This window comes from Thamnophis elegans, chromosome 15, assembly GCF_009769535.1.
Source record: "Thamnophis elegans isolate rThaEle1 chromosome 15, rThaEle1.pri, whole genome shotgun sequence".
Classification (NCBI taxonomy): Eukaryota; Metazoa; Chordata; class Lepidosauria; order Squamata; family Colubridae; genus Thamnophis; species Thamnophis elegans.
The window spans coordinates 2,142,249-2,158,829 of NC_045555.1; the positions used below are offsets into that span (position 1 = coordinate 2,142,249).

Genomic DNA, 16,581 nt, shown 5'->3' on the forward strand with positions numbered 1-16,581 from the left:
TGAGAGGGAGGAGGAGGAGGAGGATGAATTGTTAGACATCCTCCTCCACCCCCGAATCCTAACTTGTTGGAGAAAGAGAGATAATTATCGAGACAATGGCTTAAATATGCTCGAGTAATTACAAACGGATTTAATTAACGCTGCCCGAGTACATCGGCGTCGAAAAAAATCCATAGTAACGCAGAAAACCCATCCCTGTCAGCGCGGATGAGATATAAGTGGTCCTCGACTTACGATTTCTGAGGTTTGAGCGAGACGTTTGTGAAGCGAGTCTTGCCTCATTTTGTGACCTTTTCTTGCCACGGTGGTTAAGGGAACGAGTGAGTAAGTTAGTCACTCGGTTGGGGAGCAGATCCGGCTTCCCGGTGGATTTTTGATTGCCAGAAGGTGGCCGAAAGGGGATCACGTGATGCTGGCGACCGTCATAACTGGGAGTCGGTTGTCAAGCATTTAAAGCTTCAACGGTCGTAAGTGTGAAAAAGCCGGATGCAGGGTGCTGGAATCCTGTGTTCCCCCTTTTACGACCTTTTGACAAGTCAAGTCCTTGGGAAACAAGATTCACTGGGACAGCTGTGTGGCAACTGAACCACCGCAGTCATTCACTTCATAAATAACAGATTAACAGTGTTGGAAGGGACCCTGTAGGTCATCTAGTCCAACCCCCTCGCCCAGGGAGACTGCACACTATTTCTGACAGAGGGCAGTCCAGTCTCTTCTTGAAAGCCTCCAGGGATGAAGCTCCCACAACTTCCGAAGGCAACTTCTGTTCCATGGATGGATTGTTCTCACTGTCAGAACATTCCTCCTTATTTCTAGGTTGAATCTCTCCTTGATCAGGTTGGCAAGCGAGGTTGTAAAAACGGAGCGAAACTCACTCCATAAGTGTCTCACTTAGCAATTCTGGTTGTGACCTGAGGACTACCTGTACTGTATAATCCAGGCCAGTAATGCACCTTAAACTCCCTCCTACCTACCCACCATCCGTGGCATTTGAACCAATTTGGCAGGAGACGAAGGCTGAGATATAGACAAGATTTCTACCGAGAATGGAGTGTTTTGGGGTAGCTCGTTAAACTGCCTTTCAAACGGGCCCACTTTTGGGGGGGGGGGACAAAATTGGAGCGAATCCCTTTCCAATGATTTCCCTCCCAGACAGGGAAATCTCCGTTCAAAGCCGAAGAGCCAGCGCTTGTCCAAGATGTCTCCGTGGTCATGTGGCAAATCTATCTATCATCTATCTATATATTTATCCAGCTATCTATCATCTCTCTTCTCTCTCAATCTTTATCTATATCTATCTATGTATCTATGTATCTATCTAATCTGTCTGCTGTCTATCTATCTATCTATCTATCTATCTATCTATCTATCTATCTATCTATCATCTATCTATCTATCTATCTATCTATCTATCATCTATCTATCTATCTATCTATCATCTATCATATATCTATCCAGCTATCTATCATCTCTCTCACACACTTTATCTCTCTCTCTCTCTCTCTATCATCTATCAATATATCTATCCAGCTATCTATCATCTCTCTCTCTCTCTCTCTCTCTCTCTCTCTCACTCACTCACTCACTCTATCTATCTATCTATCTATCTATCTATCTATCTATCTATCTATCTATCATCTATCCAGCTATCACTCTCTCTCTCAATCTTTATCTATCTATCTATCTATCTATCTATCTATCTATCTATCTATCTATCTAATCTATCTATCTATCTATCTATCTATCTATCATCTATCTATCTATCTATCATCCATCCATCCATCCATCCATCCATCCATATTATCTATCTATCTATCTATCTATCTATCTATCTATCTATCTATCATCTATCTATCTATCTATCATCCATCCATCCATCCATCCATCATCCATCCATCCATCTATCATCTATCTATCTATCTATTTATCTATCTATCTATCTATCTATCTATCTATCTATCTATCTATCATCTATCTATCTATCTATCTATCTATCATCCATCCATCCATCCATCCATCCATCCATCCATTCTATCTACCTACCTACCTACCTACCTATCTTTCTTTTCCCCAAGTTGTTCTCCATCCATCTCCATTATCTTCTGTTCTCCTTCCCTCAATTCCTTATCGGAATAAAACCAAGGCAGACTCATTTTTCAAACCTGGACTTTAACTCAATCTGCTCGCACGGAATCAATATTTTTATGAAGGCGGACACTCCGCAAAGCGACAGCTTCAGACAAGGGAGGGTGAGGAGTAACTGCTAGAGTTATTTTGGTGGCGGTGGGGAGGACGTGGGGAGAAGAAGAGAAGCTGACATGGCAGAGCGGGTGTCGCCGGAGGGGGGGGGGGGAAAGGACAGAAAGTGGCTTGGTTGTAATCGGCTGCCATCAATCTTAGGAATCCTTTTGTTGTGTCTTTGTGTGTGTGTGTGTGAGGAGAGAGAGAGAAAGTGCTGTTTTTACTTTCTTTTTAAGGGGGAAGTTTATCAAAGCTAGAAATCTCAAGAGTTCTCGTTGTTGCAAGACTAAACTGAATGCAGATAGAATAGCGAGTTGGAAGGATCCTAGAGCCTGAAACAGCCAAAGTGTCCCAAAATTAAGCTGTTTTTCAGGGCCCTTTTCAAGCTGTTTTTCGGGCCACAAAATGGTAAAGTAAATTTAAAAGCTGGTTGCAGTGACTGAGGATGGAATTGCTAGCAGGTGTAAGGGAAAACATCGGCCCCTGTAGCAGATGCCCTGGAGGGGGGGGGGAAGTGAGGTGTCCTTGACAATTGATTCCCACCTGCTGTTCCCTGCAGGGGCAGCTTCCAGCCAAACAATTCCACGAATGGGGCAGCTGGCAAGGAGACCCTGTCATTTCTCCGAGGACTGCTGAAGGAGAGGGCGCTAAAGCAGTTATCAGACCACCCTACTTGGAACAGCTTATATCCTCCAACGTTACTTAACCGTTCTAGGTCCTTGGATAGGACTCGAGCTGTTGAGCCACAACCAGCCCCAAAGGCTGTGAATCTCGCCAAAGATTAACCACATCATAACAATAACAACAACAACAACAAACACCTTAGAGATGGCTGCTGGCAATTTTTCCCAACACCTCTTTCTTTCTTTTCTTCCTTCTCTTCTCTTTCTTTCCTTCTCTTTCTCTTTTCTTTCTTCTTTCTTCTTCTTTTTTTCTCCCTCCCTCTCTCTTTCCCTCCTTCCTTCCCTCACTGTCTCTCTCTTTTTCTCTCTCCCGCCCTGTCTTTCCCCCCCTCTCTTCTTCCCTTCCTCCCACTCTCTCGTCTCTCTCTTTCTCCCTCCCACCCTGTCTTTCTCTCTTTCTCTCCCTCTCTTCTTCCATTCCTTCCTCTCCCTTCCTCCCTGTCTATCTCTTTCTCCCCCTCTCTTCTTCCTCCCTCCCTCCCTGTGTCTCTTTCTCTCTCTCCCTCTTTTCTTCCATTCCTTCCTTCCTCTCTCCCTTCCTCCCTGTCTATCTCTTTCTCTCTCTCTCTTCTTCCTCCCTCCCTCTGTCTTTCTCTCTCTCCCTCTCTTCTTCCATTCCTTCCTCTCTCTCTCTCCCTTCCTCCGTCTATCTCTTTCTCTTCCTCTCTTCTTCCTCCCTCCCTCCCTCTCCCTCCCTCCCTGTGTCTCTTTCCCTCTCTTCTTCCCTTCCTCCCTCTGTCTCTCTCTATCTCTCCCCTCCCTCCCTCTCTGCTCTCTCTCTCTCCCTCCCTCCCTCCCCCCTCTCTTTTCTCTTTTAAAAAACAAGAGAAAATTCTCTGCTTGTCAGGAATTCTTTTCAGAGGACACTCATCCTGATTGGGTGTTTTAAAACTACGGCTGCTGTCTAAAAGCCTTTTGCTACCTTAAGACTTCTTTTGACCAGTTTTTTTTTAAGTATAATTGCCATTATTTCCTGCCCTGTGGGGGTGAAGGCATGACAGTTTGGAACCTGTGCGAGGTTCTACTCATTTTTGTTCATTTTGTTGCTGTAGTTATGACTGTCATTTCCCGCAACTGGAGTCTCTTTGGGCTCAACATATTTACAAATGCTGGGGGACAGACTGGTGACATTTAATTGATGTTTCAATTAAAATCAAACTACCATACATCAATTGCATTTGGACAATTTGGATGCAATTAAAAATGCCGTTTTTGGAAAGCAGCCCCAGGGGAAAAAAAAAATAAAGATGAGGGAGAGAAAGAGCCCATTTTTCACAAAATGAGGATAAGACGCAATGTTCTGTCTTTGAACAAACGTCCGGATGAGGAACACAATGTCCCAATGGTGCTTTTTTCCCCCAGGAGGCAATGGGACTTTCTGCTTTTTCTTTTGAAGACATTTCGCTTCTCATCCAAGAAGCTTCTTCAGCTCTGACAGGATCTAGTGAGGAATGGAAGGATTGATATTCCTTGCAGACAGAGCTGGTCATTTGCATCCTTTTAGAGGGTCGTCGAAGCACTTGGAGCAGTGGTGAAATTCAATTTTTTTACTACTGGTCCTATGAATGTGGCTCGGTGGGCGTGGCAGGGGAAGGATACTGCAAAATTCCCATTCCCTCCCCTCTCTGGGGCCAGCCAGAGGTGGCATTTGCCGGTTTTTTGAACTACTCAAAATTTCCGCTAACGGTTCGCCGAACTACTCAAAATTTCCGCTACCAATTCTCTGAACTACTCAAATTTCCACTTCCGGTTCTCTGAACTACTCAAAATTTCTACTTCCAGTTCTCTGAACTACTCAAAATTTCCACTTCTGGTTCTCTGAACTACTCAAAATTTCTACTTCCAGTTCTCCGAACTACTCAAAATTTCCACTTCCAGATCTCTGAACTACTCAAAATTTCCACTACCGTTTCTCCGAACTACTCAAAATTTCTACTACCGATTCTCCGAACTACTCAAAATTTCTGCTACTGGTTCTCTGAACTACTCAAAATGTCCACTTCCGGTTCTCTGAACTACTCAAAATGTCCACTTCTGGTTCTCTGAACTACTCAAAATTTCCGCTTACGGTTCTCCGAACTACTCAAAATTTCCACTTCCGGTTCCCAAGAACCTGTCAGAACTTGCTGGTTTTCAGCCCTGACTTGGAGGTTTATCCATGTCCTTATGGTCATCTGAGTAGGTGCCAATGGTTCCTGTAGTCTGCTATTTTTTTTGTCTCCTCTGGAAATCCATTCCTACTATCCTGCCAGAGTTGAAGAAGCTTCTTGGATGAGAAGCGAAACGTCTTCAAAAGAAAACAAACAAAGAAGAAAGTCCAGTTGCCTCCTGAAAAAAACAACAACCATGACCTGGATGACAGATAATCTCTACGGACTTTTAGCTACGCAATGCCAGAACTTGTAAGGCTGTAATCCTGATGCACACAGAACTGTCCCGATCTGGGTTGTGTGACTGAAAACATCCCACCTGCTCAAGGGGATGGGATCTGTTGGTTAAAAAGCCAGAGGGAAACTTACCGTCAATCCCCAGGGTTCCTTGCTGCCTGTTTTCCGGACAAGGTTCGAACTGGTTGATGATTTCCAAGCAGTGTTCCTTGGTGACGTTGCTCATCTAAATTAAAAAAAAGAAAAAGTGATGCGTGGATACAAATTGGGGCATTCAAGTGACATCCGGCCAGTGGTCTTGTAACATCGGTGTTTCCTTTTTCCGACTAATGCAAAGAGGTTTTAAGCAGGATTTTGATCACGTGATTGTGGGGTGCGGTGAGGTACGTGCTGCAATGGCCGTAACTGTGAAACCCGGTCATAAGTCACTGTTTTCAGTGCCGCTGTAATTTCAAACAGTCACTAAACAAATGATTGGAAGCCAAGGACTAACTATATTATATGTGGAAAGCTTGCACTGGGCATCTCCAGCAAACTCAAGAGTTTTTCAGACAGAAAACAGGATTTTTTTGCATTTTTCCTTCCTTCCCTCATTCTCCCTCTTCTTTCATTTTTCCTTCCTTCGTTCCCCTTTCATTTTTCCTTCTCCCTTCCTTCCGCTTTCATTTGTCCTTCCTTCCCTTTCATTTTTTCTTCCTTCTCCCTTCCTTCCTCTTTCATTTGTCCTTCCTTCCTTTCTTCCTTCCTTCCCTCCTCTTTCATTTTTCCTTCCTTCGCTCCCTCCTCTTTCATCTTTACTTCTTTCCTTCCCTTCTGTTTCATTTTTCCTCCATCCGTTCCTTTCCTTCCTTCCCTCCCCTTTCATTTTTCCTCCCTCCCTTCCCTTTCATTTTTTCCTTTCTTCCTTCCCTCCTGTTTCATTTTTACTTCCTTCCTTCCCTCCTCTTTCATTTTTCCTCCTTTCCTCCCTCCTCTTTCATTTTTCCTTCCTTCCTTCCCTTCTCTTTAATTTATCCTTCTTTCCTCCCCTCCTCTTTCATTTTTCCTTCCTTTCCTCCCTCCCTCCTCTTTCATTTTTCCTCTCTCCCCCTTCCATTTTTCCTTCCTTCCCTTCTCTTTCATTTTTCCTTTCCTCCATCCCTCCTCCCCACCTCTTGGACACTCTGATGCCAGTCAATTTGGGGAGGCTCATAGCAAATCCCCCCCCCCAAAAAAACAGCAGTTTGCAACCCAAATAAAAGGCGTAAGATCCAGCCATCGCTTCACAAGCATATCGCAATGCAAGCCCTGAAATTTCTCTTTCACTGACGCCGAGCGCTGGGCCAGGATAAATGGATGTGTATAGAGCTTGCAGCTCTGTCCATGGGAAAACAGACATTAAATCAATGTGGAAACACAGAGCAGGCACTGCATCGGGAGAGTTACAAGATCGGTGCACGGACCGTTAACCGACAGCGCATAAATATCCTTCAGGCAGGTGTGCCTAGTGGTGGAATTTAGCCACTGAAGTAGAAAGGATGAATCATTTAACACAAAGAGGCAGGGGAAAAAAAACCGTATATGGGTTTTATTCCAGAACTCCGACGTTTCAACGAGGACGACAATTATTATTATCAGGATTCGCTTCCCATCCCAAAATTGCACCCGCTGCCTTAAAATTGTTTACCGGACAAGATTCTAAACCGCGTGTTAGAGGTATCTCCGTTGGGAGACAGAAAGTAGTGTAGCGGAATGTACAGCTAGAGAGAAAGAATGTTGCTAGTAGAAACACACGAATAGTGTTTCAGACACTGCTGGTAAAAACAAGTAGCTTTACTACTGATAATTGCTTCACAAGCAGTGATAGTAGATATTAGTCCAAACACAATTCAAAGAACAAACAATAGCTTACAGTCGCAGTTCACATTCCAGTCATCAAATCATCAAGCATAGGACAAGCAGAGAGAGAGAGAATGAGTCTCTTGACTCCTTCTAATAGTAAGTTAATTACACCTGATAAGTACATCCACTCATTTAAAGCAACAACGACCATTTGTTGTTGTATAAAGATATATATTGCCTACCGAACACTAGGATTATACTCCCAACACCGAGCAAAAGATGAAAGGCAGCGAGGAGAAGAACAACAACAAAGTACCGGTAACTGCTCAACTTACGAAAGCAATTGATCCCACTGTTGCTAAGTGAGACATTTGTGAAGCGAATTTTGGCCCAGCGACCATTCAACGTTACGACCAGCCTGGGAAACAAAGGCAACTTATGACCCCCTTTTTCCCCACAATCGCAACCACAGTCATGTCTTCAAAATTCAGCCACTCAGCAACCGACTCACGTTTATGACGGTTTGCGGCGTCCCGGGGGTGGGGGGGTGGGGGAGGGATCACGCAACCCCCTTTTGCGATCTTCTGCAAAGTCCACGGGGAAGTTGGATTCACTTAACAACGGTGTGACAAATTTAACAACCACTCCCTTAACAACTGTGGCTCAGAAAGGAAACTCATTGAACAAGTATTTCGCTTAGCAATATACATTTTGGGCTCAATGATGGTCTTAAGTTGAGGACTGCCTGTCATGAGCCTTCCAATCTAACAGCGGCTTTGTTTTTTCTCGTTGTTACGGCCTCTTTGGAAGCGTTCCACCCTAAGCAATTCAAAATCCTTGGTCATGGGGCTTGCTGTCTGACTGTGAATTCCTTTCGTTCACAGTCAGCAAGGCTTGGCAAACAGCCTTTCAGAGGAATGTTTATCCACACGAACCTTATCTCATTTGGCGAGATGCCAGATAACCAGTTCCCAACTTCAGGGCGAGGCGAAACGTGGCACAGAGTCTCCTATAGTCACAAACAGAACTTTCCACTCTCAAACCCATCGATGGAACGAATTGTTTCCTGCAAAAGCCCCCTCCCCATTCGCTCCTCTTTCGTTTCCCATGGGAGGGGTCAATCACCTCCAAGGTGTGGCTTTACTCCCAAGTCGACCCTGATTTCTTAGATGTTCTTGTTCTTCTGGAAGCTCTGCGCATGCACACCCTTGGAACAGGCTCCAGCTATTCGTCTGCCTCACTGATGTCCAACTCCAAAGGCAGCTGAGAACTGCCAGCTGGCCTCGGTCCCCTCTCTGCCTCCGACGCGGAGCCCTTGTCCGAGCCTTCCCCAGCCTCCAGGACTGCCCCGTGTTCCTCCCCAACCTCCTCACTGTTCCACTCTCCTGCCAGCTCCACTGGCTGCTGATAAGATGCAACAGGCAGGGATTGACTTAACAAAGATGGCAAGAAAGATCCTACAGTGGTGGAGAGACCCCCCTTTAACCAACGTCTCGCTTAGCCACAAAATATACAAGGCTCAGTCACGGTCATAAGTTGAGGATTTACCTGTAAATAAAGAAATTTGGCCCAAGATACCTGCATTCACTGGCATCTCTGAGCAAAATGGATGCAAGAGGGCTTGAAACCCCCTTCCCCACTAAAGTTTTTCCCCCTCCTTCTCGTGATTGGATTGTAATATTTGAGACAGTAACTGAGAGAGGGATCTTGGAGTCCCAGTGGACGATCCCTTAAATAGGAGCCAGCTGTTCTGACCGAGGCTTCCCAAGAGCCTGAAGCCAACTCCTGGTCCTGACAAAAACACTTTTATTAATGACTGTGAATTCTGCTCATTCACATCCAGCAAAGTCTTTCGAGGGAGGATTTACAGTCACAGACCTTATCTGGCTTGGAGAACTGATAGGCCGCTACTTGCAAAACTTGACAAGATGCATTGGGGAGTCACAAACCAATTAAGCGAACAAATTGTCTCCTACAAACTCCACTCCCCTTACGCTCCTCTTTTTATTCACCATGGGAGGGGCCATTCACCGTCCACCTGTGGCCTTCCTCCCAAGTCGACCCCTGTTCTTTAGCTCTTCCCTTCATCTGGCAGCTCTGCTCATGTGCACACTGGGAACAGGCTCCAGCTGTTTTTCTGCCTCACTGATGTCTGACTCGAAGGCAGCTGATAGCTGGCATACGGCCCTGTCCCCTCTCTGCCTCCGACACAGAGCCCTCATCCGAGCCTCCCCAGACTCCAGGACTGGCCCACCTTCCTCCCCAACCTCCTCACTGTCTGAATCTGCAGCCAGCTCCTCCTCACTGCCAGCAAGCCACCAACAAGTTTGTCGATATTAAGAAGGACTTTATTTTAAGGGCAAAAAAACCCCCAGATGATTATGTTTGTCTGCAAATATTTGGACAACTTCCCTGATTGTCGGAGGTGACCTTATTTTCACACCAGGGAGTTTATAGTCCAAACTGTATTTCAGCAAAAAAATCACTTGAAGAGTTCTTGGAAAAGTCATGTTTTTGCGAGAGACGACTGAGCCGATGAATGGGTGGAACGATTATTGCTTTTGGGAGGGGAAAAGCAGTGAAGTTGGGATAGATGGTGGTGGGTACAGGTGGTCCTCGACATACGACCACAGTGGAGCCTGACATTGGGTGTTAAGTGAATTTCGACATCTGTGAAGTGAATGTTGCCCTGTTTTACGACTTTCTGGACATGGTCGTTAAGGGAATTGCTTGCCCTTGGTAAGTTGATAGGCCGATTGTTAAGTGAATCCAGCTCCCCCCCCCGCCCCCCATTGATTCGGCTTGTCGGAAGGTTGTAAAAGGGGAATCACGTGACCTGGGGACACAGCAATGGTCGTAAGTATGAACCAGTGGCCAAGGATCTGAAGTTTGATTCAATATGCTTACAAAGGTCGTTGGTTGTGAAAAACTGGTCGTAAGTCAGCTTTTTCCGTTGTAACTCTGAACGGTCATTAAACGAACTGTGGTAAGCCAAGGAGTCCTCGATTTATGACCGCAACTAAGCCCAAAATCTGTAAGTTGTGCGTTGACCATGTGAAGATACAACAGCGTTGGGGGGGGGGGGGGAAAGGATGTTTTTCACACTTACGACTGTGGCGGCTTCCCAGTGACCAAAATCCAGACGCTTGGCCACTGACTCACTTTTATGATGGTTGCAGCATCCGAGGAGGGGGGAGGGCAACCTTCTGACAAGCAAAGTCAAAGGGGAAGCCAGGTTCACTTAACAAGTGCAGCGACTCGCTTAACAATGGCGGCAGGAACGACTGCAAAACGGGGCAAAGCTCAACGTCTTGCTTAGCAATGGAAATGTCGGCCTCGATTGTGGTCGTAAGTCGAGGACTACCTGTATTTGTGGTGTGTGTGTGTGTGAGAGAGAGAGGGGGGGAGGGAGGGAGGGAGAGAGGGGGGGGAGAGAGAGAGAGACAGAGACAGAGAGAGACAGAGACTCCGCTGGCAACTGGGACTGAAAGAGTCTGAGGAGGCCCAAGGGAGGAGGCAGGAGGTAGAGAGGAGGGCTGTGTGAGTGTGTGTGTGACAACGTCTCTTACCTTTTGCTCGGTGTCGAGGAATCGTTTGAGGTCCTCGGGGTCCAGGACGTCCTTGTGGTTGCTGTAGGTGAGCATGAGGAGGTACAAGTCGCGCCTGGTGGACATCATCTTATAGAAAGCGCAGAACTCCTCAAAGTCCAGCGTTCCCTGGTTGTCATCCGTGTCAGCCTCCTGTGGGAACAACAGAAGGGGAAAGCAGATGCGACCCAAGAGCAACAGGGTAATGGAAGGGACCTTGGAGATCTTCTAGTCCCACCCCCCCTGCTCATTTAGGAAAGCCTACACCACGCCAGACACAGGGTTGTCCAACCTCCTCTTACAAACTTCCAGGGTTGGAGCATTCGCAACTTCTGGAGGCAAGGAGTTCCACGGGTTAATTGTTCTGGCTGTCAGGAAGTTTCTCCTTAATTCTAGGTTGCATCCCCCTCTGACTTCACTCCTAGACTTTCCCGGCCAGCGTGCTGGTTGATTCTATATGGTTGAATATAGAATCCTAGGAGCGACCTTGGAGGCCTTCTAGTCTAACGCCCTGCTCAAGCAGGAGGCCATGTACCATTTCAATCAATCAATCAATCAATCAATTAATCAGAACAGAGCTGGAAGGGACTTTGGAGGTTTTCTAATCCAACCCCCTGCTTAAGCAGGAGACCCTAGACCATATCAATCAATCAATCAATCAGAAGAGAGCTGGAAGGGACCTTAGGTAAAGTTTCCCATCGCACATGTGTGCTGGCCGTTCCCGACTCTAGGGGGCGCTGCTCATCTCCGTTTCAAAGCTGAAGAGCCAGCGTTGTCCAAAGATGTCTCCGTGGTCATGTGGCCGGCATGACTCAACGCCTGAAGCAGCATGGAATGCTGTTCTCTTCCCACCAAAGGTGGTTCCTATTTTTCTACTTGCAATTTTACGTCCTTTCGAACGGCTTGGCAGAAGCTGGGACAAGTCATGGGAACTCGCTCCGTTATGCCGCACTAGGGATTCGAACCGCCAAGGGACTGCCGACCTTTCTGATTGGCAATCTCAGCATCTTAAGACCCTGAGCCATCGCATCCCCTAGGGAAAGGACCTTAGAGGTCCTCTAGTCTGAGACCCAGCTTGAGCAGGAGACCCAAGACCATTTCAATCAATCAATCAATCAATCAATCATAATAGAGCTGGAAGGGACCTTGGAGGTCTTCTAGTCCAACCCCTTGCTCAAGCAGGAGACCCTAGACCATTTCAATCAATCAATCAGAATAGAGCTGGAAGGGACCTTGGAGGTCTTCTAGTCCAACCCCCTGCTCAAGCAGGAGACCCCCCGACCATTCAGACTGGTACCTATCCATTCTTTTTTTTTTAAACGTCAAGTGTCGAAGCACCCACAACTTCCAGGAATAACAGATTGGGAATCCGGTAGGTACACAGCCATGGAGCAGAGGAACAGTGGGCACGAACAGATTTCACTCCATCTCTTCGCAACCGCGATTTTTTTAACTTTTGGGTTTTTTTTTTACAATCTCCAAGCGCCCTTTCCAACGGATCGTCGATTCGCTCATTTGCAAAACATCCGATTTGGTTTCCAAGAACGGTGAGAGCCTCGCGTGCCACAACCATCTGCCGGCACCGACTAATGAACTCCAGCGATAGGCCGAAGGCCCGGCGTACACTGGTGCCCCCCCCTCACTTCAGCAGCCCAATTACCATCATTGAAACACACACAAGGCAGGCAACCCCCTCCCCGGTTCCAACGGCAATTGCCCCCCCCTCCCTTTCCCCTCTCTAAAATGAAAGCCGCTCGGATGCTCGCGGAGTCAGCATCTGGACACCAGAGGCAGCCAAAAAAAAAGCATTTTTTTTTAGCGGAAATACACCAAGGAGAGGAGGAGTGGGAAAGAAGAAGGATGGGCAGAGAAGGATAGGAGAGAGGGTAAGGGGGGAAGATGAGAAGGATAAGGAGGAGTGGATTGTAGAGAGAGGAGTAGTAGAAAGAGAGGGGAAGTAGAGTAGGAAAGGATACGGAGGGAAGATAGAAAGTTGGAGCGTGCTAGAAGAAAGAGGTGTATGGAGAGCAGAAGAGCTATAATGGGTTTCTATTGGGGGGGGCATTGTTGACAAGAGGAACTGATGTAATTATTACTTAACACTATATGATATGGGCTATGTATAGTATATATGTGAGTATGTGTTATGAAAAGGAAATAAAATATTTTAAACAGTAAATATATAAAGAAAAACAAAAATAAAGCATCGGAGCTTGTTTAGGAACCTGTCTCGGTGGAGGCTCTGGGTTAAGACACCTTTGTGGCTGGTAGCAGAAGTTTCTGCGACCCAGAAGAAGGGAGGGAGGGAGGAAAAAAGAAAATGAAGGGAGGGAGGAAACGAAAGAAGGAAAAGAAAGAGGAAATGAAGAAATGGAGGGAGGAAGGAAGGAAGGGAGAGAGGAACCGAAGGGAGGGAGGGGGAGAGGAAATGAAGGAAGGGAGGAGGAAATGAAGGGAGGGAGGGAGGAAGGGAGAGAGGAAATGGAGGGAGGGAGGAAGAAATGAAGGAAGGAAAAGAAAGAGGAAATGAAGGAATGGAGGGAGAGAGGGAGAGAGGAAACAAAGGGAGGGAGGAAGGAGAGAGGGAATGAAGGAAGGGAGGGAGGAAGGGAGAGAAGAAATGAAGGGGAGGGAGGGAGGAAACAAAGGGAGGGAGGGAGGGAGGAAAGGAGAGAGGAAATGAAGGAAGGGAGGGAGGAAGGGAGAGAAGAAATGAAGGGGGAGGGAGGGAGGGAGGGAGGAAACAAAGGGAGGGAGGGAGGAAGGAAAGGATAGAGAAAATGAAGGAAGGGAGGGAGGAAGGGAGAGAAGAAATGAAGGGGAGGGAGGGAGGGAGAGAGGGAACGGAGGGACGAAGGGAGGGAGGGAGGGAAGAAATGAAGGAGGGAGGAAGGAAGGGAGAGAGGGAACGGAGAGAGGGAGAGAAGAAATGAAGGGAGGGAGGGAGAGAGGGAACAGAGGGAGGGAGGGAGAAAACGAAGGAAAAGAAAGAGGAAATGAAGGAATGGAGGGAGGGAGGGAGGAGGGGAGAGAAGAAATGAAGGGAGGGGGGAGGAAGGGAGAGAAGAAACAGAGGGAGGGAGGAAGGAGAGAGAAACAAAGGAAGGAAAAGAAAGAGGAAATGAAGGAATGGAGGGAGGGAGGGAGGGAACGGAGGGAGGGAGGAAGGGAGAGAGGAAATGAAGGGAGGGAGGGAGGAAGGGAGAGAAGAAACAAAGGATGGAAGGGATAGAGGAATGAAGGGAGGGAGGAAAAAAACGGAAGAAGAGGAAGGAGGAAGGGATAGGAAACGAAGGAAGGGAGGAAGGAATGGGCACACCAGGAAAATGATCTTCCAGTTTCTGGCCTGCTGCTCCCGCCACCTGGTCTTCTGATGGCAAATGAGGTTTTACAGGGGAGCATGAAATTTCCTTATAGGGCTTTCAAAATTCCCTTTGACAAAGGAAGAGTGTTTATTTGAAACGTCTCTAGCATCTTTAGCAAATGATCTTTAGCAAATAATCGGTGTGTCTATTTCCCATTTTAATCCTCTTTCCCGTGCCTGCCAAACGCACCACATTTTCCTCTGCAGATAGAAGTATTTTCTTAAATCTTCCCACATTAAAGAGTCTTCTATCTAACTTTGCACAGTTAACGGCTATCTCTGATTGCGGGCGTTTGCAGGGAAAAGCTTATTCGAGGCAGAGACAAAAAGAAAGGAAGAATTTTTTTTTTTCAAAAAAAGAAAAAACAAGAGGGAGGAAAAAGCTTATTAAAAAAAAAGAAGGCTAACAATAGATAAAAGTTCTCCCTTGCCGAGTTCCACAGAAATTGCTTCAATTTTCTTTTTCTTTCTTTATTTTTTTTTTGGGGGGGGGAGATTACTGCCTCCAGCTAAAATGGGACGGATTGATTGGGAGCAATTGAAAGAGATTTTAGTAGGATCTCCCCCCCCCACCCCCACCCAGTGTTGCATCAATGACCTGTGCGAGAAATGTAAAAACGAAGAGAGATTCTACGGTAGCCCTGGCAATTTTAAATACTAGATTTAAGTGGGGAAAGTAGAGGTTGACTGACAGATTGGCCGAGAGTACGCGGGCCGTTCCGTTTGAGAACATTAAGTGTAGCCCAACCGCACAACTTCTCTCGAGATTAACAGAGCTGGAAGGGACCTTATAGGTCATCTAGTCCAACCCCCCCCCCCCGCCCCAGCAGGAGAGCCTGTGCCATTTCTGACAGACGGCAGTCCAGCCTCTTCTTGAAATCCTCCAGGGATGAAGCTCCCACCACTCCTGAAGGCAACTTAAGGGCTTCTCAACAGCCTGGCAATTCTTTACGGAGACGGTCTTCTTGAAGACGTTTCCTTACCAAACTAGGTACGACCACCACTCCCCTTTCCTTCTATTTATTCCCCAGCCAGGGAGGGGCCATTCAGCGTCCATGGTGCTTTGCTTCCCAAGTCGACTCCTTGTCCTCCGATGCTCACCTCTCCTAACTGCTCTACACATACGTGCATCTGGAACAGGCCCAGCTGTTCTTCTTCCTCACTCATCTCAGCCTCCAAAGGCAGCTGCCTCTCCGGTGGCTGGGAAATGTCCGACGGCCCTGGCTCTGTCTCTACGCCTGATGCTGAGCATCCATCAGAGCCTTCCCCAAACTCCAGCACTGACCCAAGTTCCTCCCCAACCCTCTCATTGTCCGAGTCTGCCGCCAGCTCTGCTGGCAGCTGGCAAGCCACAACAGCTGCAAACCCGAACATCTGGTGGTAAGCCCAAGGCGGAGACGGCCAGAAATACATCCGCAATTGCTCCTGAGGTCGGCCGTTCCCTCCAAGCGACCGCCACCTGCTTCATTAGACGCCGCGTATCGGCACGATGGAGCCTTACCTTGAACATCTGCTTGACTTTCTGACGGGGAAGGTTGACATTTAGTTTATGCATCAGTGAAGGACCTCGTTAATGCTCAGGCTGCCGTCGCCGTTTTATCTGCTTCGTCGAAAGTTTGCTTCAACCACATTTAGCCGGAGTTAAGGAAAGGGAAAGGACGGCTCAGGAAGAGGGAAGGAGGGAAGAAGAGGCAGGAAATCAACTCTCCTTCCTGGAGAGCCATCGGATTGATTGGCCGTGCCAACTTCTGTTGGGAACAGCAGGACGCACCAATCCTTGCTGACCGAAACCATATTTTTAAATTTTTTAATTCTCAGTTGAACCAATTTTCTTCAGGTCAAATCTCTCAAAAATTCTTTAAAAGGCGGTGCGTGAGAAAAGTCTGCAGTTTCTCCCGAATGGAATAAGAAACTTGGCAAGGATGGAGTTTTGGTCAGAAACAGAATTAATGGTACTTATAAGCGCCACGGTGGCGCAGTGGTTAGAGTGCAGTACTGCAGGCTCCTTCTGCTGACTATCGGTTGCCTGCAATTTGACAGTTCAAATCCCACCAGGCTCAAGGTTGACTCAGCCTCCCATCCTTCCGAGGTGGGTCAAATGAGGACCCAGATTGTTGGGGGCAAGAGGCTGACTCTGTAAACAGCTTAGGGAGGGCTGTAAAAAACACTGTGAAGTGGTATAAGTCTAAGTGCTATTGCTATTGCTATATACCGCTTCGCAATGCTTTTACAGCCCTATCTCAGAGGTTTACAAATTCAGGCCTCTTGCCCCAACAATCTGGGTCCTCATTTGACCCACCTCGGAAGGACGGGAGGCTGAGTCAACCTTGAGCCAGTTGATCAGGATCGAACTGCTGGCATTATGCAGAGTTAGCCTGAAATAATGTATTCTAACCATTGGGAGGGAAGGAAGGAAGGAAGGAAGGAAGGAAGGAAGATAGCAATAGCACTTGGACTTATATATCACTTTGCAGCCCTCTCTAAGCGGTTTACAGAGT

The 16,581-nt window shown here is 47.0% G+C and overlaps 1 protein-coding gene across 1 annotated transcript in view; it reads right to left on the reverse strand.

The window, feature by feature from the left end:
• The window catches only part of PLCH2 (phospholipase C eta 2), an 82,805-nt gene that overhangs the window by 53,956 nt on the left and 12,268 nt on the right, over positions 1-16,581 (reverse strand). Inside the window, 5 exon segments of the mRNA XM_032232185.1 lie at positions 5,444-5,537; positions 10,702-10,872; positions 15,585-15,643; positions 15,646-15,681; positions 15,684-15,712. Of these exon segments, the coding sequence (XP_032088076.1) occupies positions 5,444-5,537; positions 10,702-10,872; positions 15,585-15,643; positions 15,646-15,681; positions 15,684-15,712 (389 nt within the window).